Source organism: Leptopilina boulardi, unplaced genomic scaffold (genome assembly GCF_019393585.1).
Source record: "Leptopilina boulardi isolate dan_hultmark-lab unplaced genomic scaffold, ZJU_Lbou_2.1 LbouV2_366, whole genome shotgun sequence".
NCBI classification, from domain to species: Eukaryota; Metazoa; Arthropoda; class Insecta; order Hymenoptera; family Figitidae; genus Leptopilina; species Leptopilina boulardi.
The window spans coordinates 65,643-90,991 of NW_026137936.1; the positions used below are offsets into that span (position 1 = coordinate 65,643).

The following is a 25,349-nucleotide window of genomic DNA, read 5'->3' on the forward strand; positions in this document are numbered from 1 at the left end:
AATTTGTCAATTGATTATTTAGCTTTTTTGTATCGGCATATATTTCTATTATATGTAAACTGAATATTGTAGCTCTTCAAGTTATTATATAGTAATAAATATTGATAAAATTTTGTTTCATTTATTTTAACTGGGAAAGCATTTTTTGACCAATATTTTCGTTTAACAAATAAGAGTTTTGCTTTTGATAAAAAAAATACAGTAAAAAATTTTTTTTTAACAATTTATCGATCAATTTTCACTCTAAACGAAGTTAAGCGAATTCTAAGCAATACCGCTCAAAATACGTTTGAACCTATCCAAAAATCCAAAAATATAAATTTAGTACCTAAATAACAATTAATTACATATAATTTTCAGCTATTGCACGGCTGATAACCATTCTTCGGATTTCCGATGTACCCGCACCAATTTCTAATAATTTTGCATCTCTTAAATATCTTCCTGTTGGGAAATCATTAATATATCCATTTCCACCTGAAAATATTTAAAATTATTTTTTTAAGCCACTGAAAAAATTTTGGTGCAGCAGCAATCCTTGTCGAAAATTTGTATATTCAGTTAACTTCACTTATATAAAACTCATCATGAGTATTTACCATTGGTAAATATTGTAAGTATAAATAGCTTATTGAATGTAGAAATTTTTCGTTTAGGACAGCTACTGAACCAAAATTTTTCCAGTATGGAAAAAAAAAGATTATATTCTATTTATAATTTCTCCTGTTCAAAGTATAATATTCAATATAAATTTATTTGATATAATAATTAATAACCTAAAATTTGTATAGCATCAAGAGCTACTTTTGTTGAATATTCGGACCCATATGTGATAACTGCAGCACAATCTTTTCGATCAACATAACCTGCATCACATGCCCTTGCAACAGTATATGTATAACTTCTACTGGTGGACAAAGCCATATGCATATTTGCAAGTTTTTCCTGAAAATAGTAATTTTTTTAAGTTCATTTGTTTGAATTTCATATATTCAGGATTCCTGCCGGGTCGCAAACTATAAATATGCGACGAACTTGTTGCACATTTGTAGAACATTCGTAGTTTGTGGAAATAATGTTAAAAATTAATGAAAATTGATGATAAATGGTATTGAATATAATAAATGAACTATTAAATGATTGGTTTTTGCACTTTTTGGGTTAAATTAAGTTGTACAATTATTAAATTAGTAATTTTTTTCACCAATTTTCATTAATTTTTCAAATTATTTCCATAAAATACGAATGTGTAACGAATGTGCAACGAATTCGTCACACATTCATAGATTGCGATCCATCTTTTATTCTTGTAAATATGATTTTATATATTTGCAAATTATGTACCTGAATCATTTGAAATTCTGCAATTGGTTTACCAAATTGTTTTCGCTCGTGTGCATAATTAAACGCAACATCACAACATGCTTGCATAATTCTAGAACAAAGAAGCTTCATTAAATTTGTTTTCAACTAAATTAAAAATAATTTATCATCTTACCCGATAGAAATAGCTGATAAAATAAGTCGTTCCAAGTCCAATCCACTCATCAAAACATAAACTCCTTTATTTAATTGACCCAAAATATTACTAGCTAAAAAAATAATTTTACAAACAAAATCTTTTGACAATTTCAATAAATTGATTATATTTTTATTTTTTTCGAATTCTTAAGGGGGGGGGGGTAAGGTATTTTCATGAAAAAAATGCATATTTTTACGAATTTTTTTTGGCTATACAGAAAGAGTTAATATATTTATTAAATTTTTATATAATAGTACAACATTTGAACAGTATTTCACCAAAGTTTCATATTGCAAAATATTGAGAATTGATCGAGTGACAGTACATTTCCTCTGGCTCCCAAAAAAAAAGTTATTTTGCGGTGTTCACTGTAACTCGCAATAGAATCATCTAAAACAAAAGAATCAAAATGGATTTGTTAAAGGAGATGTTTTTCTAGGGATCCCTGGGAGGGTTTTTTTTTTTTATTTTTGAATTTTTTGTAGCACTTTGAAGCCAAAAACCCGATTTTCTCTATAAAAAATCAGCCGGGTTTTGGCTTCAAAGTGATACAAAATATTCAAAAATAAAAAAAAAAACCTTCCCAGGTATCCCTAGAAAAATATCTCCTTTAACAAATCCATTTTGATTCTTTTGTTTTAGATGATTCTATTGCGAGTTACAGTGAACATCGCAAAATAACTTTTTTTTGGGAGCCAGAGGAAATGTACTGTCACTCGATCAATTCTCAATATTTTGCAATGAAACTTTGGTGAAATACTGTTCAAATGTTGTACTATTATATAAAAATTTAATAAATATATTAACTCTTTCTGTATAGCCAAAAAAAATTCGTAAAAATATGCATTTTTTTCATGGAATTAACCTTACCCCCCCCCCCCCCCCTTAAATCACTATTCTTGAGGGAAATATTTTCAGCACGTTATTTGAGCAAACATAAACGTTTTTAGAATATGTATAACAAATAATTTGAAATAATTTCAATTTCAATTTAATTCAATTTCGTTTGAATAATTTTGAATCTTTTATTTTATTAAAAGAGAAAAAAATGCATTAACTCACCAGGAATTTTACAATCCTCAAAAATTAATTCCGAGGTTTTTGGACCCCTCATTCCTAATTTATCGAGTTTTTGTCCAGTGCTAAAACCAGGAGTTCCTTTTTCCACAATAAAAGTCGTAATTCCATGCTGTGGTTTTGCACAATTCATGTCAGTTTTTGCATAAACAACTAGAGTGTCAGCGTCTGGTCCATTTGTAATCCAAAATTTGTTTCCATTTAAAATGTAGTAATCACCCTTTTTCTCAGCCTTTAATTTCATTGAAACCACATCTGAGCCTGAACCCGCTTCTGACATTGCCAAAGCTCCCACATGTTCACCACTACAGAGCTTTAGAAGATAGTAAAATATTTAAAACACTAACAAACATAACAACCTTTTTTTCTGTACGGGACTCAATTACCTTTGGTAAATATTTGTGTTTCTGTTCTTCAGTACCGTGTCTATGAATTTGATTCAAACATAAATTTGAATGAGCTCCATAGCTAAGACCCACACCCGCGCAGGCCCTAGCAATTTCTTCTGTAACAATCACGTGATCTAAATAAGTTCCTCCAGTTCCGCCATATTCCGGTTTCGCAGTTATTCCATGAAAACCCAGTTTACCCATTTCCTTCCAAAATGGCTTTAAATAAAAAAAAAAAATATATATATATATATATATATTTATTCGCATTTATTTATTTATTTTATTATATAACTTCCCTGGCGGATCACCGAAACCGGATGCTGACCGAATTCGGTTGACATTCGGTTTGTAGGGCAAAAATCTCAAAAAATCAGTAAAAAATGGTAAAACCAATTATTGTTTAGTAATAAATAGATATAAATAGGAACAAGTTCTTGAACATTTTCTTGTACAAAATCTCGTACTGAGATTTTTAATAGGGGTGACTTTAATTAGCGTTTAATAATAATATAGTTTACAGAAAAAATATAATAACAAATATGATAGGTCATGGCGCGCCGGAAGGAGGTTTAAATAAAAATGAGTTGTCCCTTAAAAATTATTTTTAATTATGATTCTTATATGAATAAAAAACATTTCTCAATAGGTTTTAAAATCAGTTTACGTGCCCGATTTAAGAAAAATTGCGTTTTTATAAAAAAACAGTGTTTCATGGGGAATCAAAATTTATTAATAAACATTAATTTTAAAATACTTTTTTCTCGAAAGACGGGCACTTTTTACAAAAGTAGCCAAAGATTCTTTTCTTATAAATTTCCTAAATCCGAAAGATTGCACGAATCCATACAAAAATGCGATTGCAAAACAAAAAGTAAGAAAATATTATAATGACAGGTACATTACCTCCTGCCGCCGTCAGATGGCAGAAGCATGCAGGGAGCACAAAGTCGCAGCTTTAATTAGATTACTTTCCTACTTTTCGTTTTGCAATTGCGTTTTTCTATGGATTCGTACAGTCTTTTGGATTTAGGAAACTTATAAGATAAGTATTTTGTATGATTTTGTAAAAAGTGTCCGTGTTTCGAGAAAAAAGTATTTTAAAATCAATATTATTTCACCTTCAGAGTGATATAATTAAAACTCTCTTCTTGCAAAAGAATTTCAGATACCGTTCGACACTCTTAATGCATAAATATAAAAACGAAACAAGAAAATATCTTCAATGTTAATAAAATTATATGAACACAAATCTAAAACATCTATATTATCTATACAAATATATACATTAAATAAATCTTGGTTCCCCATAAAATACTATTTTTATATTAAGACTCAATTTTTTTTAAAATTGGACACGTAAACTGATTTTAAAACCTATTGATAAATGTTTTTTATTCATCTAAGAATCATAATAATTTTTATTTAAACCTCTTTCTGGCGCACCGTGAGGTAGTTACTTTATTTGAGTTTTTTTTAGAATAACGAAAACTTTTTCAAAAAAAAGTAGAACTTCGCCTTGAGTTTTACAATTTTTAACCTAGGAAGATAAAATTCACCCAGATGGCACGAAAGCTTGCAGCAACCCTGCGGCAAGCCTAATGCAAGTTTCAAATGTCCCACCTGACCCACGCTTGCATGGTAAGCTTACCGAAAGATTGCAGTGTAAGGTTCGGTCAGGTGGGACATTTGAAGCTTGTCGCAAGGTTGCTGCAAGCTTACGTGCTATCTAGACAGTATTCAGGTGTATTTTTACGAATAAAATGCAAGAAAAATTATATTGCGAGTCGAAATAAAAATCGAGTTTCATACATTTTTTCGCAAAATAAAATTTTTCATAGAAAAACTATTTTTTCCTTCATTTTTACATAATTCTTTATCTGACAAGGTAAAATACGACAAGTTTAAGTATTTTAAAATAAATAAATTTTCACGTGTAGATAACGAAAAAAATATAATAAATATGATAGATAGTTACTTGGAGTTTTTTTTTAGAATAACAAAAACTTTTGATAAAAAGTTGAACTTGTCCTTGCGTTTTACAATTTTTAACAAATAGGAAGATATCCATTTATATTTTTTTGGAAAAATAAAATTTTCCATAAAAGAAACAATTTTTTTCCTTAACTTTTACTATTCTTTATCTGACAAGGTAAAATATTTACAGTCATTGTTTTTACCACTTTTTACTGATCTTTATGTTACTTTTGACGTCAAACTGAATATTAAACCGAATTCAGTTAGCATATTCGATTTGCGCGGTCTGCCAGGGATTATTCAATAAATTTTAACTATGTATACGACCGTTTAAATTTTTTTTTTTAATTTATACTAAAAAAATTTATTACTTCATGTACATACCCTCATATCATCAAAATTATTTGTTTTGTCCATTTCCGCGGCTTTTGGAGTGAGTTCCTTCTGTGCAAAGTTGAAAGTCAAGTTTCGCAACTAAAAATTTAATAAAACAAAATTGGATATAAGATTTTAAACTCATTTCTTAAAGTAAAACTATTTAACAAATTTTTCAGAATTCTATATTCCGTAAATTTTTTTAAGTGAAAAAATGTGAGACTTTTACCAAGTTAAAAAAACTGAAAGTTTGTTTGACTTATTTAATTAATAAAAATAAAAGTTTTTCTTTTAAAAATTTTTAGAAAAAATTTTTAGAATTTATAAAAATTATTTTTTTGAATCAGTGAATTATCACGTCATTTAACTGTTTTATCGACTTCCAATAAATCAGTTATAATTAATTTTATTAAAAATCACTGAAAATAAAATTTATTGAATTTAAATAATCGATTGCTTGACTATTATCAAATAAATATTTACTTGCACCAAATAATTTTTATTTGAATTAAATAAACTATGTATTTAAACCAATAATTTCGATTACATACTTGAATAAAATAAATTTTATTAAAAAAAAATTTAATTATGTTTTAAATTAAATTAACATCAGGTTAAAAATTGTAAATTAAATTTTACATATTTTAATGAAAGATCTTTATTTCATTTTTAATTATAATAAAAAAATAGTTTTTGATTTTAAAAAATAGACCTCCTTTTGTTGTTCATTAAATCCAAATGCATTATCATTGATGCTGTAAAACTGAGATAATGAACGAACATTGCTCCGAACAATTGTTTTTAACACACCAGATTGAACACGTAAAATCATTTTTGTCGAATCACTCTATTATATTAGAATAATCAGTAATAAATGGTTTTTTTAGTTTTTTTTAGTTTTTCTGAACTTTTTATAATGAAAACAAGTTGCGAAATGAGAAAAAGATTTTTTATATAACACCTTAGGTTAAAAACTCAACTAAATTGCACTCTTTTAAGCACTAGTGCTGAAAAGGAGGGAAAATCGTACTTTTACGCACACTTCCTCCTTCAATCACAGCAATTTAGTCGAGTTTTTGACGTAAAACGTTATAAAAAATTATGTTGCCACATGGCATGTGGAGCGCGAACTAATGGGACTAATGCGTGGACTAATGCTATTCTCCCGCTATTCAAATTCTCCCTCCTTTTCACTATCTCCCATTCTTGCGTATTCTCTTTCTTCTGTATTTCTATTATCAAAAAATGCGCTTCATTGAGTCCTATCATATTTATCATACATTTTTTTCAATAATAATTTTGTGTCACGTTCCTATAATTCATAGGTAAAAATTACTAAATCTATTGATATTTTATGGACAGGTTTTTCCGATTTTATTCAAACTTTTTATTTATTTTTATATTTTATATGTATACAGGGTGTTCCAAAAGTATGGAAACTTGCAAATATCTCGAAAAGTACGAATTTTTGTAAAAAATGTTCAAGACAAAAGTTGTTCCAAACAAAAAGATGTACATTTTTGAAACCAAAAAATTGGGCCCGGAGCCCAATGTTGGGACCTACAATGAAAAAAGTGGTTTTCTTAAATCGGACCACTAATTTTCAGTATCAAATTCGTAATCCCCATGAAATTCTACGTTCAGACATGTGGTATAAGTGCCCAAAATATTGGTCCCAATTCAAGATATTGGGTCCAAAATTTATCAACAGATAAATAAATTTTAAAAAATCGTATCTTGGAGGGATTTTGAGATCACAGGATTAGAAATTGAGCATAGAGCCCAATGTAAGATTCTGCAGCCCAATGTGAGGGCCCAATATTTTTTGGCTTTTGTACTACAAGTCTAAACCCAGAATTTCATAACGATTACGAATTGGATACTGAAAATTAATGGGTTTTATTTAAGACAACTAATTTTTTTTACTGTGGGCATCACATTGGGCGGCGGTTTCTTACATTGGGCTCTATGCCCAATTTGAAAATTAGTTTCCAATTTCTAATCCTGTGATCTCAAAATCCCTCCAAGATACGATTTTTTAAAATTTATTTATCTGTTGATAAATTTTGGACCCAATATCTTGAATTGGGACCAATATTTTGGGCACTTATACCACATGTCTGAACGTAGAATTTCATGGGGATTACGAATTTGATACTGAAAATTAGTGGTCCGATTTAAGAAAACCACTTTTTTCATTGTAGGTCCCAACATTGGGCTCCGGGCCCAATTTTTTGGTTTCAGAAATGTACATCTTTTTGTTTGGAACAACTTTTGTCTTGAACATTTTTTACAAAAATTCGTACTTTTCGAAATATTTGCAAGTTTCCATACTTTTGGAACAACCTGTATATATCTACCTATATTACAAAAAGATATCGCCGCCAACGCCGCCGCCGCTGTTCCAAGACTCTGAATATAGTCGCAAGTCCAGAGAAGGGGGGTTGAAGAGAAGGGAGGGGGGACTTGCGGCTATATTCAAAGTCTTGAAACGATCTTAACCTTTAAATTTAGGGTGGGGGAGGGGAAAAGGAGGGGAAGAGAGGAGGGGGGTAGAGGTTGGCGCGCGAAGCTATATTCAGAGTCTTGGAACAGCGGCGGCGTTGGCGGCGATATCTTTTTGTAATATAGGTAGATATATGCATGTACTACTTTTTTATATTTTTCAAAAAAGTGAAAAGCAAAAAATATATTCAAGAATTTATAAAAAATTTAATTGAACTTAAAAGTTTTAAATTTTCAGTTAATTTTAAAAATAGAAAAACAAAGAAAATGATTAAATAATAAGAAAGGCATTAGTAATGTAAAAATGTATATTTATAAAAATATGAAACTGTTATAAGATAATTGTTTTAAACTGTACGCACGTTAGTAACGAACTAATAAAAATTATAACTAAGCGCGATCGTACCGTAGAAGCATCACTTTGGAAGAAATAATTGGTATCTGAAAAATAAAAAAAATATTAAAAGTTTTTTTTTATTTATTATCTAATATTATATTCATATATAATAAAGTAAAAGTTTAGTGAAATACTTTTTTTTTCATTAGGATCACGAAATCCACACTGTTTATAACCAAAAGAACCCTTTCTCTTTTTCGGCACATATCCTGGAATGTACAAACTAGCAGTTTCCAATTTGCCAGTTGATATTAATTTACCAAAGTCTTGATCTAATTTATTTGCAATAGGGCCTAGGAAAATAAAATACGAAATTAAAAGAATAATTATTTAAATTAAGTAAATAGTGTATCCACTAAAAAGATAATAAACAATGTTAAATACATTATAAATAATAATCACCTCTAAAGTGTAATAAAAATTGTATACATCCTCCATTGTGGAGTATTTTTGTTTTTCTACTATCGACAGAAAGCATCCAGTCAGGAACTCCCATCACTTCTCTCACAGTTTCCAAAAATTGAGCTCTAATTGAAAATTAAAATAATTTAAAAAAAAAAATTATATTTTCATTACTTGAAAAAATGTAGATATCAATTTTAAACATTTTAAGGGTATGTCCAACATGTGAAATGTAAACAAACCATGCTCATTTTTTCGCATTTCTCATTTGTGTAAAAAATAAAAATTTGGCGTTTTTTTATGAAAATGGTAAATTAATGTATTAAACTTGGTAACTATACTTTATTTAACTAATTATATGAAAAAATAAGTACAATTATAATGAAATGAAAAGTACACTGAATTAGCAATTTTTTCAAGGTTTCGAAAAAAAAAACCATTTGAGTATATCTGAGGCACGGACGTTGAGCACCTAGGTGGGAGACAGAGTGGAGCCATTGGACGGACACATCTTGGAAAGGGTAAAATTATGAAATTTTACCCCTTCTCTCACTTTCTCCCACCTAGGTCCTCAACGTCCGTGCTTCAGATATACTCGAATGCTTCAATTTTTCGTAACCTTGAAAAAATTGATATTTCAGTGTACTTTTCATTTCATTATAATTATACTTATTTGTTCATATAATTAGTTAAATTAAGTATAGTTACCTAGTCTAATATATAAATTTACCATTTTTACAAAGAAAACGACAAATTTTTACTTTTTATTCAAATGAGAACTGCGAAAAAATATGAGAAAATTACTAATTCAGTGTACTTTTCATTTTATTATAATTATACTTATTTGTTCAGAAAAGTTGTTAAAAGAAGTATAGTTACCTAGTATAATATATTAATTCACCATTTTCACAAAGAAAATAACAAATTTTTATTTTCTATTGAAATTAGAAGTGCGAAAAAACTGTTCAAAATCTAAACAAATCATGCCCATTTTTTGGCATTTTTCATTTGAATAGAAAATAAAAATTTGTTAATTTCTTTGTGAAAATGGTAAATTGATATATTATACTAGGTAACTATACTTAATTTAACTAATTATATGAACAAATAAGTATAATTATAATGAAATGAAAAGTACACTGAAATATCAATTTTTTCAAGGTTACGAAAAATTGAAGCATTCGAGTATATCTAAAGCACGGACGTTGAGGACCTAGGTGGGAGAAAGTGAGAGAAGGGGTAAAATTTCATAATTTTACCCTTTCCAAGATGTGTCCATCCAATGGCTCCACTCTGTCTCCCACCTAGGTGCTCAACGTCCGTGCCTCAGATATACTCAAATGGTTTTTTTCGAAACCTTGAAAAAATTGCTAATTCAGTGTACTTTTCATTTTATTATAATTATACTTATTTGTTCAGAAAAGTTGTTAAAAGAAGTATAGTTACCTAGTTTAATACATTGATTTACCATTTTCATAAAGAAAACGACAAATTTTTATTTTCTACACAAATGAGAAGTGCGAAAAAATGTGCATGGTTTGTTTACATTTCATGTTTGTTTACATTTCACATGTTGGACTTGCCCTTAATGAACGAAGATGATTAGATAACTTACACAACAAAACGTGGTGGTCTCTTTATATTAATATATTTGACAATGTCATGATCTGGTTCAATATTTGCACATGCAAAACGAGTGCTTCCAAAATCTTTTTCCATAATAACAATCGACTTTCCCATAGCTGAAACAGTGCCTTCTAAAGGAAAGTTTGAATCAGTGAAAACACGCCTTTCAAGTCCTATATCAATTGGTCCCAAACGAGCGGAAATATCTCCTACATAACATCTCAATGGTAGATCGGCACCGCATTCTTGTCTATATAAATCTTCCTGAAAAGGAGAATGGCTAACGTCATTTCTAGGTGAATTTGTATAGATATTTCAGTATCGAAATTTTAATTTCAAAATTAGATTATTTTTACAATATAAATTAAAAAATCAGTTCTTACATTTAATGGATCTGCTAGTTGAGTAAAATATGGATTCCATATGTAACCAGCGGCCACACATCTAGTGTCTTTTATTTTCACAGATGCATCAACTCCAACGGGATTCACATAAATTGCCCAATTATGATTTCTTGTCTAGAAATATAAATTATAAATAAATATTTAAATTTAATTAACATATGAAACATATTAAAATTTAAAAAAAAAGCATAAAATTAATATTTATTAAATAAATTTTTAGCAGAATTTACTCACAATATTTCGATCATTCTCACCAGGATGTCTTAATTTAACTTCAATAGTCGTTTCACTTTGACTATTATCTCTGTATATAAGTTGAGTCTAAATAAAACTAAAAGAGTTAAATAACTTCTTAAATAAGTGAAATAACTAAAAAAATTTAATTTTTACCATTCTTATATAACCATATGCGAAACCTTGTGGATGATGAAAAGATGCAATAGCTCTCAATTCTCGTGCTTCCGAAGGAGCATATCCTCTTTCAATTGTAGCACAAGACCATCTGATACAAGAAAATTATAAAATAAATGATTTTGCTTGCTTTAATATTCATATAAAAATAAATACCTCAAATTTTTCTCCTTTTTGTGAATTACTACACTCCGACCTAAAATATTTCTTGGACCAAATAATGGTAACATTGTATCATTATAAGTAGTAATGTATTTATTTCTATTATCTAAAGTGCCGAATTTTCCACTTAAATCTCCCATTTCATAATGATCAGTTGTACCAGTTTCCGAGAGAGGTATATTTTTAGGATCGACTTTTAAAGGATTCCAGTGACCGTAAAGGGATGACTCTTCACAGGGAAATTCCAAATCCATTTCAATAGGCGTCTAAAAAAATTTATAGAGTTTAAAAATTCGAAGTATCAATTATTATTATTATTAATATTATTATTAGTTATTGTTTTACGAAAGAAGTGTAAAATCTGCTAAACCCATAAAATGCGTAAAAAAACAAAAATTAAAAAACTCGTTACCCACCATATGAATATGATATCCACTCATTATTTTTGATAAACCTTCTAAATTTACTTCAACGTCCGTTAAATCATATTCATTTTGTTGTATAAATTCTAATTTTCCTCCTGCAGTCTTAGGCTCACTATTACTAAACCAATTTTTAACCACAGCTTTTCTTCTATATACTCTACTGATTCTGTAAAAATGAAAAATTGTATTTAATTTCTGTCTTTAAAGTGTATTATACGATTTTTAAAAATTTTAATTAAAAAAAGAAAAATTATGTTTTGCTTTCTATTTACATCGAACAAGCAAGTCTTTCTCCTCTTGCCTTTGGTCCATGATCATCATAAATAACTAAACTTTTTCCTATAATACTATTTGGTCCTGATAAATAAATAGCACTATCAGTAAATAATTTTCTTGTTAATTGAGATGCGACACTCTTTCTTCCTGCAATGTCCAAGTTTCCGTGTCTTGTTAAATCTCCTAATTTACAAAGAGTTATCTCACTAGCGGAACATTGATTTGGTTGATTCAAACCCCATTCTATCTAAAATTATCAATTATAATTTACTAAATTTATAATAATTATTTTAAAAAGTTTTAAGTATTAATATTTTTACTTCTTTAAATTTATTGTAGAATCAGTTTTGAAAAATTATTAAATTAAAATTTCACTGCTGATTTAACAGTTGTCAGTATATATGGGAAGGTCCATGCCAAACCAATATATCGTCGATTTTGACCTCTTTGATTTGGCTCAAATTTTTTTTACCATTTTGTACCCTCCAAAAAAGAGATTCATGATTTTTTTCAAATTTCTTTCATCAAGACGCCTTACGAGATATGAATTTTTCAAAATTAGAGAATTTTAATCATTTTTTTTTTTTTTTTTTGAATTCTCAGAATTTCCTTAAAAATGACGAAGCTGAAGTATGCAACGTTTTTATGATAAACGTTTTAAAAAAATAATTTTTTAAAATGAACAATTCTATAACTTTTTGCCTAAAAAAATATTTCTTGTTGTTTTTATTAATCAATAAATTATAAAAAAACTAATTTTTTATTTAAAGAATTTTATAATTTTCCGTGTTAAATAAAAATTTATTTCTAATCGTTGACATTGCGTACTTCAGCATCGATAAAAATGCATCAATTGTAAAAGTTTTTTTTTCCAAAATGTGTTTTTTTAACTCAACTTTTCAAAAATTTCATGCAAAAAATTATAAAATTAAAATTTAGGTTAAAATCTTGTTTTTAAAAATATTTGTATACTTTGATTTTTTTCAAAAAATTTTCAAAATAAACTACTTCCTTTTAAAAAAATTTTAAGCCTAGTCCGATCGTGGGGAAACAAATTTTTCAATGTTTTCAAAATTTTTTTTAATTTTCGAAATTTTGAATTTTTTGAAAATATCTCCGATTTTGTTTTATACTACGTACTTTTATGTATTTTGATGCGCTGATTACGAAAATCATTGTGACAATAGCCAAAAATTTGCTTTTTATGGTAAAAACCATAAAAAAGTCCTAAAATTTATGGTTTTCAACATGGAAATTAAATTTTTGTCTATTGTCACAATGATTTTCGTAATCAGCGTATCAAAATACATAAAAGTACGTAGTATAAAACAAAACAGGAGATATTTTCAAAAAATTCAAAATTTCCATAATTTAAAATTTTGTTGAAAATATTGAAAAAATTGTTTCCTCACGATCGGACTAGGTTTAAAATTTTTGTAAAAGGAAGTAGTTTTTTTTGAAAAAAATCGAAGAGTTCAAACTCTATGATATATTGAAATGGCGTGGACCTGTCCATATATAATAATTTCAAATTGATTTTGATCAAATTGTGATAAAATTAAATAATTTCAACAACCTTATGTGGATTGAAGGGTGCACCAACACTAAGACATCTACCTGTCCAATTGTAATAATCTTTACCTGGTGGTAAATCATGAATCATCCATCTAAATAATTTTAAAAGATTAAATTAATTTACAATTGAAAAAACAATTTCTGTAGAAATATTATTTTTTTTTTTAATAAAATACCTGTGATCAGCGGAATTATTCAAAGATGTACCATCAGCGTGAACTAGATTTTCTATCAAAATTGTAGTATCCATTTCGGGTTCATCAGTTGGTTGACGAAAAATGATTCTCCCAACTAAGGGATATCGAAATATCACTTGAGCTGTTGTCAATGAGAGTGGACCAGAATTTTTCAATGATTGAAGAAGAATAGTCGAACAGATCCAAGGAATTATACTTTTATTGTCAGTCTCATTGTATCTGAATAAATTATATATAGGAATTAGGTATTAAGATTGTTGATAAAGGATATAGAAGGTTGAGAATTAAAGAAGTAGAAAACAGGGAATTTGTTTAAAGAATAGATGAGAAAGATTAATGAAATTATCAACTGAAAGTTATAATAAAATAGACGTACTTATGAAGAACAAGTGATCGATGTATAACACTATGTGATCCAGAAAGAGGAAGATTAGTATCCCAATAAAGTCCGCTTAATTTGGCACTTCCCTCAAGAATGTCAAAATGCATTGATCCTTCTTTTCTACCTTGAAGTTTGCCTGATAAATCACCAATGCAGTATTGATCTTGAGTCCCAAAACCTGATCGTTATTTAAAAATCAGTATCAGAAGCATTAAATAATCGTCTACACTGAGAAAAATATGCTATTGAATCAACATCATTTCGGCTAAAGGCATAAAACTCATTAATTCTGAAGCATATGCTATAGAATCTGTATAATATTTTACAAATTCTATAGCATATATATGCTTTTGAATCAATAATTTTTATGCCTTTGTCAGAAATGCTGTTGATTCAAGAGCATATTTTTCTTAGTGTACATTCGAGTGTTACTTTATTATCATTAAACTTGAATAAATTTAATGTAATTAAATTAATTCAAAGTAGCTAAACATAAAACGTACTTTAACCGAACTATATAGAAAAAAAAAATTATTTTAATAAAGGTCTAAAGATAATTTTACCAGGTGGTGGAACAGCGTTTTTGTCAATATTCATTGGATCATACATTTTCTTAGTGGTTGTACAAGATTCACCAACTTGTTCTAAAAATTTTGCAGGTTCTTCAGGTAATTCATGAATTTTATAAGCTGCAATTTTCGTCTCGTATCTCAATCTTGTTTCCAAATCATTTATTGGATTCAATGAGATATTCAACCAAGTTGGTACAAATGGAGAATCTTGCTTGAATGTAACCTCTCCTTTAATACCTTGTGAGTTGATAATTGCCCTTTAATGTAATTAAAAATAAATACATTAATATTCATTTCATTTAAATGATAATAATTTTTTGTTTACTATAAAAAAGAAGAAATATTTTTCTGTATTTTACATACTTGGCCACAATTGGTTTGCGATATTGAATTTTGGCACAAGCTAAAAAAGAATCACTGTGTGTCGATTGAAAAATGACCAAATATAATAATCGATGTGATCCTATAAAATAATTTGGTAGCAGATCGAGTTTTGAATCTCTGTAAAAAGTTTTCTTTCGTTTAAAAATATCTTTAGCAATTTTAATTTTTCCCAATCGTACATCAATATCGCCAATTGATTTATTCACTCCTATGTTGTCTGGATCAAAAATTGTTTGAAGAATATTGCAATTACTTTTATCTGTAATTAAAAAAAAAAATATTAAAATAATATTTAATATATTGATTCTCTTGTAATATCCTACCTTTACTGCCAGGTTCAAAAATATCTGTGACATAAATTTTCCAATGATGTTCCGTAAAATCGAGTGCAGTTGATGTTAATTGATCAACGCGATGTAAATTTGTATTAATTATTGTTTCAGTTAAATTTTCACCAGTCTGTCCACCCAACCAACGAAACCATATAGATCCAGCAATGGGTCCATGAAAACGTGCCTCAGCAACTTTTTCTGAATTTTTATTCATTACCTATTCAATTAAAAATTGAATTATTTTTGCTAGGCAAAAATTAAATTCTCATTTATATATTTAATTGATTAAAATTTTTATACCGTTATAGAAGCGCAAATAATTCGAGGACTATAGGCTTCTTTTAGAATTAAACCTTTACCCCAAAGTCCTTTTTCTCCAGTGAAACTAAGTCCAGGTACTTCAATTGAATTTGTTTCATTACCAGGCATTTGTAATGGACCCAATAATTCAGTTAAGTCTATTACACTAAAATTAAAACATATTTATAATTGTTAATTATTATTATTTATAATGTAAATATAAATACCTTTTTCCTAGATTTTGTTCACCACAACGATCATTGGTACCGGTATAATCGACCGGAAATTCAGTGATATACCATTCCCACAACTGATCTGGATATTGAAGTGTTGTTTTAAGAGAAAAACGAATTTTCACATTTTCAACATTTCCCGGTTGAAAATGAATTTCCCCATGAAGACCCCCTGAAGAAATGTATGCCGCTAACCGTAATGCATCTCCGGTTGCGGCTATAAAAAATGTTTTAAGTAAATTTTTCAAATCTAATTTATTGTAATATAAATTTATTTATTGAAAATTTATTTTGAAAAGAAATTCATTCTTGAAAAGAAATAAACAGTAGAAATTATATAGAAAATTCTAAATAATTAAAAACAATATGAAAATATGATTTCCAATAAAAACAAAATAGCAGAAAAAATTATTTAAACCAATTTTCTGTAAGAATCTTTCGGTAAATTATTTTTTTTTTCGCACTTTACCTAATTATAAATGAAAATATTAATAAATTTGGAAATTTATTAAATATGACAGATGTGTGTCCACGAATTTTTTTAGTATTTTAATTTTACTTTCACTTACCACATATTGTTAATATCAATATAAAATACATATTGTAAATTTTTATTGGACCAGAAATATCACAGCATTTTTTTTTTATTTTTTATAGAAATAAAATTTCTTTTTTGGAACTTTTTTAACTTAAAAATCAGCCTACACCAAAATCCATACCGAATGATACTATAGACTTCTGTGAATCAAGGTAAGAAGAAACTTTCTTATTTCTTTCAAGAGAAACTAGGAGTGGGAGAGAAGAGAAATAGAGAACGATGAACCTCATTTTTAAAGATGGAAATTAATATTGCAGTTTAACATAAACCATTTTTTCCATTATCAAAAAAAAAAAAAAAAAAAATGAAAAATCTAGAGGAATGCAACTAAATGATAATAATTAGGAAACTGAAAAAAGGCACAATTTTAGCTGAACCTAGGAAAATTATATTTTAGGAATATTAATTTAATTTAATTTCTATATAAAATTTCATTAATATATATTTCTAAGTTCACCCTCATTAAATAAAAAAAAAAAAAAAATTATAAGAGAAAGCAGAAATTTAATTTCCTTGGGAAAATAATTGATCGCATTAAAAATTACTGAGTATACAGTAAAGATCGCGCGTTTAAAATAGAAATGTTTTTTACATTTTAAGATAATTATCCACTATCATGTGATGAGAAATACAATATGTTAAGAATTTATATAAAATATTAAAGTTTATTTCATCGTCGACTTTAATTTAAACATTTAATATTCTCTACAATTTATTATTTATTTATTATTTCTCCATTTATTCGTAGATATATTGAATATTTCCGTTTCTTACTTCCGCAATATTAAATATTGTTTTTATATATAAGAAAAATATCAACTTCCGTATACAACGGGGTGAATTTGACCTTAATAAGAAAAGGCCAATATTTTAAAATTTGCTTAATACTTTTTCAAAAAGAAAAACATACCATGGTGAAAAATTACAAAAAAATATTCAATTCGTTCCTTTCTACTTGCACCTGCTGTACATTTCATAAATAAATTATTAACAATAAATTTAGTTAATCTGTAAATATTACTTTATAAATTGTTATTAATAAATTACAAATTTTATGATAAAAAACTAAAAATCTAAATGAATTTAGTGAGTTATAATTGTTTCTTATTATATTGTAGTACTAATTATATTATTAAATAATAAAATTAATCATTTCCAGAAACTAGTAGATGATAATTAAAAAATTTTTATTTTCAATAAGAACACGGGAAAAAGAGAAACGTTGGTTTAACGTTCTGGGTCTACGTCACTGCGTTGGCATTGAATTAACATCGGCTCTCCTGTTAAATCAACATACTACACGGGAAAAAGAGAAACGTTGGATTAATACCGAATTCCGATTGGCTGAACAGGTTTTCGGTGTTGATTCAATAGACGCGACCTCTGTAGTACAAAGCATGTTGTTTTAATGCCAACTAGTAAGTAGAATTGATTCCAAAAGTTGCCGTTAGGCTACAGTATGTTGATTCAACTTACCAAACGCCGTTGAATCAACATACCATGGTTAGTTGAATTACACGCGTCGGAAAAATTTATATTTGTATAGCGAAAAGTTACTGCTTTATTTAAGAAAACTATATGCTCGAATATATTCGGGCATAATTCTATTAATAAAATAATAATAAAAAACAAATTCTTTTACAATATATTTATAATTATAAATATATTATAATAGAATTCTTTTTCTTGCTTTAATTATAAAACTAAAATTATGAAATAATATAGTAAAAAAATATTAAAAACAATAAATAAAAAAAAGTAAATAAATATAAATAAAATAATAAATAATAATTTAAAAAATCTAAAAGTTGAATTAATAAAATAATTAATTTAATTACAATATTTTTTAAACATTAAAAAAACATATAACACGGAGTACTTAAATAACAAAAGTTTATAAGTCATGTTTAAATTAATTGACGTTATTTCTTCACATTTTTAAAAATTTTAAGCATTTTTCAAAATAAAATTAAAATAATAGATAAAATGACAAATTAAAAATAACAAAATAAAGTGGTATATAAAGTAATTAAATTTAAAATTAATATTCTTTAGAATTTAAATAAATTATTTAATAATTTATTGGTTCTGATGTTAATTTCTTAAATATTGAATTTTATTGGAGATGAGGGTTTAAAATGAATTAAAGAGGTACAAAAGAATGATTTTTTTATTAAGTCACATTTTTCAAATTAGTTTAACTGAATCTCAAAAGACGATATAAATTCATACGTGACGATACAAAACATACTGTTGTCCATTTTGGTAAAAGAATGGAAATATTTCTGAACAATTGAAATTTTCGGAAGATACAATGTGATTCTCATTCGAACAGTTATCTTCGACGACCTCGTAGGCATTATACTTCTCATAGAAACATTTAGTGATCAAAGGTTGAAAAGCAAACATTATTACACCGTTAAATTTGAAAATTACTTTAATTTTTCCAAACTTTGGCAACTCATCCTCAATCATTTCAAGTAAAACAACTTTTCCCAATGCGTATTTCGTACCTTTTATAATAACCCAATTAAAGTATTCGGTATCCTGAAGAACGTATTGTTGTGGTATTAATAATTGTAATGAACGATGAGCTTTAGAACCTAATTTTTCACTTGATACATCAATACTAGAAGCATGTTGACTGATTTTGAAGCATTGTGAAATAGCTATAGATTTTGTAATATTGACTGATCCAGCTAGATTATTAGTTGTACGCTTCAAATGGCGATGCTTAGATTCGTAACGCATGGTCCAATATTGTGTCAGTGGTCCAAAATTACGAATGATTCGATGGTAATGCAATATAAAATGCATCTTCGGCTTCAATGGACCAATTTTTTTCAAAAAAAGATAATTATGCTCTTCAATAAGGTTTTTTAGGTAACTAACATGTCCATGTAAAATTCTGTGCGAGGTAACAATCTCTACAATTTCGCGGAGTTTTAAATATAGAGACCAATGCTCATCATTATCAGGTATTAAATCACCAAACAAAACACCAAAATAACGGCAAAAACAAATCATTTCAGCGGCGGACATTTTGATCTTTCCATTTTTTAATGGAGGTGGTTTGTTAGATTCTCCGCAAGCAGAAAAATCGAATGTAGTTAGCCTTCGATTAATTTCTTGTAATGTCAACCAACTTTCTGAAATACATTTATCAATAATCCCTTGCATAGTATAAAAACAAACACCTTCTGCAATATCATGAAGAGCATCCACGACCGTATTTACACAAATATGAAAACCGTTGATTGCATTAAAAACACAACTATCATGAATCCCAGTTTCAGAATAATTGTCGGCCTTAAGATCTGCTTCATAATTCTCCTTTGATCTGAGCAATGATTCATCTTCTTTCCAACTAACATTTAAAGAACTTTTCGCCATTTTACACAGTCTACAACAAAAGTTTGCCGAAAAACTTTCAACGAATTCGAATATGCTATTTAGTCCTAAGTTGTCGCCAGTAATCAATCCTAATTCAAAGTAGATTTTTTCTTTTTTCCCTTCGTGTTCCACTTCTATCCCATTCGCAGTTATTTCGTTTATTTCATCAATCGCATGTCGAAAAGTATTATAATTGCCAAATGTTTTCCTATCGTGAGATCGAAACACCAAAACAGTGTAAATATGATCAAGAAGAGCAGCAAATTGAGGAGGTAGACAAGGAATAAAGGCATAAAGAACTCCAATTGAATTTGTTCCATGATGCGAGCCGAGAGCATTTCCAGATTCAAAATCATCATGATATAGAATTAATGGCAAAACAAATTTATCATTGTAATGTTTTAATTTCTCACGCCAATATTGTCCTTGAATAAAGTTGCTTAAAACGGTGGTATCTTCTAATAATTGTTTTACGTAACCTTTTACTAATTGTAAAAATTCAAAGTTGCTGAAAACTCTCACAAGGGTTTCTTTTAAAGGAATCCAATGAGCTTTGGCTGATACAAACGAAGTAACTGTAGAACCTTCTTTTTCAGTAGTTTCAAATTTTTTTCCCAAAATGAACTCAATAGGATTGATAGACAATTTAAATTTCGAAAAAAGTTTGAATCTTCTGTATTCTGATATAATATCTTGAAGAGGGTTTGAATTATCATCTAAAACTTTACAAATTTCATCAAACTGCAAACTCTTCGTAGCACTGGTGTCACATACAATTTTGAACTGATCTTTTAAATAAGAAATAAAGACATTTGTAATAAATAGAGCAAACATGGTAACAATTTTTTGTATAGCATTTCGTGGAATATCAGTTTGCCCATACAAAGAGTGCGCAAAATTTGCTTTTTCTTTGGTAAATTCATTTTCGATCAACGAAGCCATATTGCGCAATTATTTTATTGTTCTGAAGTTGCACTACTTAAATCGGTAATTAAAGCTGTGACCGCATTGGGAGAAATTACTGTTGTAGACAGTCCATATACAGCTTTTTCCAAAAAAATCCAAGGATAACGACCTTCTAAAGGATACTCACATCCGAGAGCTGCAGATATTTTAAAGCAAACGTCGATAGCATTAAGAGGCGTACTACAATGATAAAGCGTTTTATCTACGGCAACGTAACAATGTGAGATTTCAGGAAGAGATCCGACAATGAAAGCGAGGGGTCCTAAATTTGAGTTGCACTGTTTATAAAATTCTCTTTTTTCAGTCAAAAAATTTTGCACCTCCTCTTCGGACTGAAATTTAACATTTTTAATAATCAGAGATTTTGTTTATGTTAGTAACAATTTTTAAAAATAATAATACTAATAATAAAACGAAAAAAATTACCTTTACGACTTTAAGAAACGTATCTTTTGAATCCTCTAATTTTGGTTTCCAATGCTTTCCGTTAAATTTTACTTTTGCCGTACTGGGTCCAATTAAAATTGGCAACAGAAGCAGTGCAGCAATTTCTCGACAATCTGAATTAAATAAAGCAATAATTAAAGCTATTATCATAATAACTAAAAGAAACTAATATAAATATTTATTATTAATACATACCTGCTTTCAACAGATTTTCATTTTCTTTTAGGAATTTCTTAACTTTTGCTTCTTTCTTTCTGCAAGTTGAAAGAGCGATTATTTTCGAAGATATCGTTGGCCACTTGGAGTAAAGAATGTCATTGTCAATAGGATGTTTTAGGAAGAAATCTTGTTCAAGCTAAAAGAAATAAATTAATTTTACAATTGCCACCAATGTTTTACAGGAAGACATACCAGCAAATAACCTCTAGGCTGAGAAAGGGCCTTGAAATTCAAAAACTTCTCAGGAATGGTCCAATTTTTCGCAACACGTTTTCTAATTTCATATGTCGCGTTCCATTTTACCAGCACAGTGTCAAACGGCTCAACCGTGTGCTTAAAAAATTCCAATTTTTCGATTCCGTCTGAAATATATTGTATAAATTATAATTATTAAAATCGAACCTTACTCGGAAATTCATTATTTTTATGTTAAAATATTAGGGAATTCATTTATTACATTTTAAATCAATCGAGTTAAAATTTTTAATTTTATTTTAGTTTAAAGTTATATTAAAGATATTCAATTATAAATTTCAAAATACAATAAAAACAAAATTTATAAATGTTTAATTAGAAAGCAACATGTTTAAATGTAATTTTAGTATTTAAAACTCGTAAACATACCATTATCAATGTTTTGTTCGTCCACACTGGTATTTTTATTCACATTAATGAGTCCACAGTTAATTAAATCTCTTCTTTCATTTATATATTTATTATATAGTTTTCCGCGAGTTTTTATTAACCCATTGGATGGAGTATACCAAAGTCCACCGTCACATCCATTTTCGCGTCCTTCAACAGTAGACTCAGTCGGAATTATCAATAAAACGTCGCTTTTTATATGCTCGAATCGTTGTCTCGAAATACTAAAAAATAATAATTCGTGGTATAGGAAATAGAAATTTGGTCTAATTTTTAAAACTTTAAATATTTTTTTATATTCATTTATAAGAAAAACATGTGACTATATACATACGTGTAATTTGCATTTGCTTCCAATTCGACTTGTATGATAGCGTCAACAAGATAATCACGCCATTGAGGTTGATTTGTTTCCTGTAAAATTAACGCCTTTCTTCCAGGTAGACGATGAAACACTTTTTTCCAAAACTCGGATTCTATTTTAACACAATAATAAAAGATAAATTGCGAGTAAATTATGAAAAAATTTGACAGGGAAAAACTCAGATAAAAAATCTTACTTAGCAACTCTTCTCGACTTATTGAATTCGATGTAGAATCACTTCGACTTCTTGTAAAATCAGTATTTTCAATTGATTGCGAACTATTATCTATGTCAAAAAAAAAAATCCGCAAAACGAATATCGTTTTTCGAAAATTCGTAAATTATTACGACGATGAATACAATGACAAATCTGGGAAACATAACCTACAAAAAATTACCTGCACTTTTCTGTAACTGCAAACTCATTTTGGTCGTTTATTTGACCCGAAAATTAAAAATGTACTCGCCTTTTTTCATAAATTTTATTCTACTTCTAATATATTAACCAAAATATATATTAAATTCTTAGGGTATATATTGGGAATCGCGACCGATAAACGAGATCGACATTGAAATTAAACATGTGCTCATGAATACACTGCGCCTGCGCAAGCCGAAATATTTCTGCTAATGCAGCTGGATCGTAGTATGTTGATTTAACAGGAGAGCCGATGTTAATTCAATGCCAACGCAGTGACGTAGACCCAGAACGTTAAACCAACGTTTCTCTTTTTCCCGTGAATGTGCAACTGTGTGCAACTTTTCAGTAATTGTTTTGACGGGAGGGGTGTTTTAACTGCGCACGCTCATAAAACCTCGTCTGATTGGCAATTCAATTGCGCGTCATTTTTTGAAATCAAAATATTTATTAAAGGAAAAAATTTAGTGGTGTTTTTTTATAATAAAATTTAATTTTAAGTTTTATAGAAATAATATTAATTAATTGAATGCCAATTATTAAAATGTAATTATTTAATATGGTAATAAATAAAAATGTATTTTTAAGATTTTTAGTATTTTTACAAAGTTAGGAAGGTTATGTATTGCAACCTGATTGAATGAGATCGATGATAACTTCACGTGGTTTACATTTTTTTGTACTTTTTTTTTATTTTTGTTTTATTTTCCTGGAAGACAGGAAATTGTTAAGTATTTCAAAGATTATCCATCAATTTTGTTAAGTAACAATATTCAGAATACATTCCAATATCGTAGGAAATAATACAAGGCAAAAATAGTAAGTACATAAAATATTTTTTAATAAATAAAACGCTATAAATATAAGCTATATAAAAAGTTATTACATTTCTTTTTAAATATGATTTTTGGTTGATTTTTTGCTTAAACCTAAAAATCTGTTGCTTTAATAGAAAGTATAAATATTCAAGGTCGTTTGCCACTTTTGAAAATACAATAATTTCGTTTTGTTTAAGAATTTATATATTACCTCCTATTTATTAATATTTTAGACAAAAATTTTAAAGATGAAATTTTTGGGAAAAGTTGTTTTAATAACTGGTGCCAGTTCTGGAATTGGGTCAGCAACAGCAATTTATTTGTCAGAATTAGGAGCATCATTGGCATTAACAGGACGTAATCTTAACAATTTGCAAGATGTCGCAAATAAATGTAAAGAACCAAAGCCATTCATTATCACTGGTGAGATAACAAATGAAAATGATGTTAAAAATATCTTAGATTCTACAATCAAACATTATGGCAAATTAGATGTTTTAATTAACAATGCCGGAACATTGGAAAGCGGTAGCATTGAAAACACGAGTTTGGAACAATATGATAGGTATTAAAAATTTTTAATTATGTTTAAATAGAATTCATTTTTTTTAATTTAATTTTATTTAATTAAATGTAATAACATACTACTTTATTATTAATTAAATAAATTATTATTATTGTAAATGATAATTTTTAAAAATGACTTTCAGAGTTTTCAACACGAATGTCCGTTCAATATATCAACTGACAATGTTAGCTGTTCCTTATTTAATAAAAACCAAGGGAAACATTGTTAACGTTTCGAGTGTTAATGGTATAAGATCATTTCCAGGTGTTTTATCATATTGTATGAGTAAATCGGCTGTTGATCAATTAACAAGATGTGTGGCTCTGGAACTTGCATCAAAACAGGTGATAATAATTCAAAAAAAAAAATTTTTTTTAAAACAAATCAGTATAAAAAAAATTACCTTTCAGTATTACTTTATTCATTCATTTAATTTTTTCTCGTCTTAGGTACGTGTGAATTCTGTAAATCCTGGAGTGACAATAACACAATTACACAAAAGAAGTGGTATGTCCGATGAAGAATTGAAAAATTTCTTTGAAAAAGCTAAAGCCACCCATGCTTTAGGTCGTCCTGGAGACGTGTCCGAGGTGGCAAAATCAATTGCATTTTTAGCTAGTGACGATGCTAGTTTTATCACTGGTGAAAATTTGCCAGTAGATGGTGGAAGACACGTTATGTGCCCTCGCTAAATACCTGTCTTTAAACAAGAAAAAATAAGAAATTTGTGACTTCAATTAGAAATATCGTTTATATTTTTTTAATCATATCGAACAATTTCGAGATTTTTAAATATACGAAATGTAGTAGATTTAATAATTAATAATAATATTATCAGAGGTATTTTATACTTTTTTCTTTTTTTTTTTTTTTGAAGAAACTTACTATTTTTCATATAGACTTTTATGGATATTATAAATAAACACAAACAAAAGTACAATTTCATATTTTTAAATTTTTTAGATCACTAAAATAATGAAAATTTAACAA

General features: G+C 27.9%; 5 protein-coding genes across 6 annotated transcripts; 1 reads left to right on the forward strand and 4 right to left on the reverse strand.

Annotated features, from left to right (window-relative positions):
* Positions 1-99: 99 nt before the first annotated feature.
* LOC127286973 (isovaleryl-CoA dehydrogenase, mitochondrial-like) lies at positions 100-6,523 on the reverse strand. 2 transcript variants are annotated; one of them, XM_051313644.1, is made up of 9 exons: positions 6,371-6,523; positions 6,053-6,247; positions 5,350-5,439; positions 2,986-3,207; positions 2,585-2,912; positions 1,499-1,592; positions 1,345-1,435; positions 777-945; positions 100-477 (listed from the first exon to the last, which is right to left on the reverse strand). In XM_051313644.1, exons 2-9 carry the CDS (start codon positions 6,170-6,172, stop codon positions 344-346), a joined length of 1,248 nt encoding a protein of 415 aa, XP_051169601.1. In that variant the 5' UTR covers positions 6,173-6,247; positions 6,371-6,523; the 3' UTR covers positions 100-343. The 2 variants fall into 2 exon arrangements, with proteins under 2 accessions (XP_051169601.1, XP_051169600.1); XM_051313643.1 differs by having other exon boundaries at positions 6,053-6,523.
* A 1,612-nt stretch (positions 6,524-8,135) lies between these two features.
* LOC127286978 (uncharacterized) lies at positions 8,136-16,683 on the reverse strand. The gene is made up of 19 exons (XM_051313648.1): positions 16,493-16,683; positions 15,918-16,140; positions 15,691-15,856; positions 15,382-15,607; positions 15,038-15,317; positions 14,666-14,931; positions 14,097-14,280; positions 13,700-13,939; positions 13,525-13,615; positions 11,945-12,195; positions 11,664-11,838; positions 11,242-11,513; positions 11,065-11,176; positions 10,909-10,995; positions 10,654-10,788; positions 10,260-10,534; positions 8,645-8,769; positions 8,377-8,535; positions 8,136-8,286 (listed from the first exon to the last, which is right to left on the reverse strand). The coding sequence occupies exons 1-19, from the start codon at positions 16,521-16,523 to the stop codon at positions 8,177-8,179; spliced, it is 3,408 nt and encodes a 1,135-aa protein (XP_051169605.1). The 5' UTR covers positions 16,524-16,683; the 3' UTR covers positions 8,136-8,176.
* Positions 16,684-18,747: 2,064 nt separating this feature from the next.
* LOC127286967 (uncharacterized) lies at positions 18,748-20,856 on the reverse strand. The gene has a single exon (XM_051313635.1). The coding sequence runs from the start codon at positions 20,854-20,856 to the stop codon at positions 18,748-18,750; it is 2,109 nt and encodes a 702-aa protein (XP_051169592.1).
* A 14-nt stretch (positions 20,857-20,870) lies between these two features.
* Positions 20,871-23,345, reverse strand: LOC127286979 (uncharacterized). Its single transcript, XM_051313649.1, has 8 exons — positions 22,954-23,345; positions 22,752-22,841; positions 22,526-22,667; positions 22,171-22,415; positions 21,739-21,908; positions 21,523-21,682; positions 21,307-21,440; positions 20,871-21,212 (listed from the first exon to the last, which is right to left on the reverse strand). Exons 1-8 carry the CDS (start codon positions 22,979-22,981, stop codon positions 20,871-20,873), a joined length of 1,311 nt encoding a protein of 436 aa, XP_051169606.1. The 5' UTR covers positions 22,982-23,345.
* A 243-nt stretch (positions 23,346-23,588) lies between these two features.
* LOC127286981 (3-oxoacyl-[acyl-carrier-protein] reductase FabG-like) lies at positions 23,589-25,202 on the forward strand. Its single transcript, XM_051313651.1, has 4 exons — positions 23,589-23,792; positions 24,025-24,356; positions 24,502-24,703; positions 24,809-25,202. Exons 2-4 carry the CDS (start codon positions 24,040-24,042, stop codon positions 25,049-25,051), a joined length of 762 nt encoding a protein of 253 aa, XP_051169608.1. The 5' UTR covers positions 23,589-23,792; positions 24,025-24,039; the 3' UTR covers positions 25,052-25,202.
* Positions 25,203-25,349: the final 147 nt, after the last annotated feature.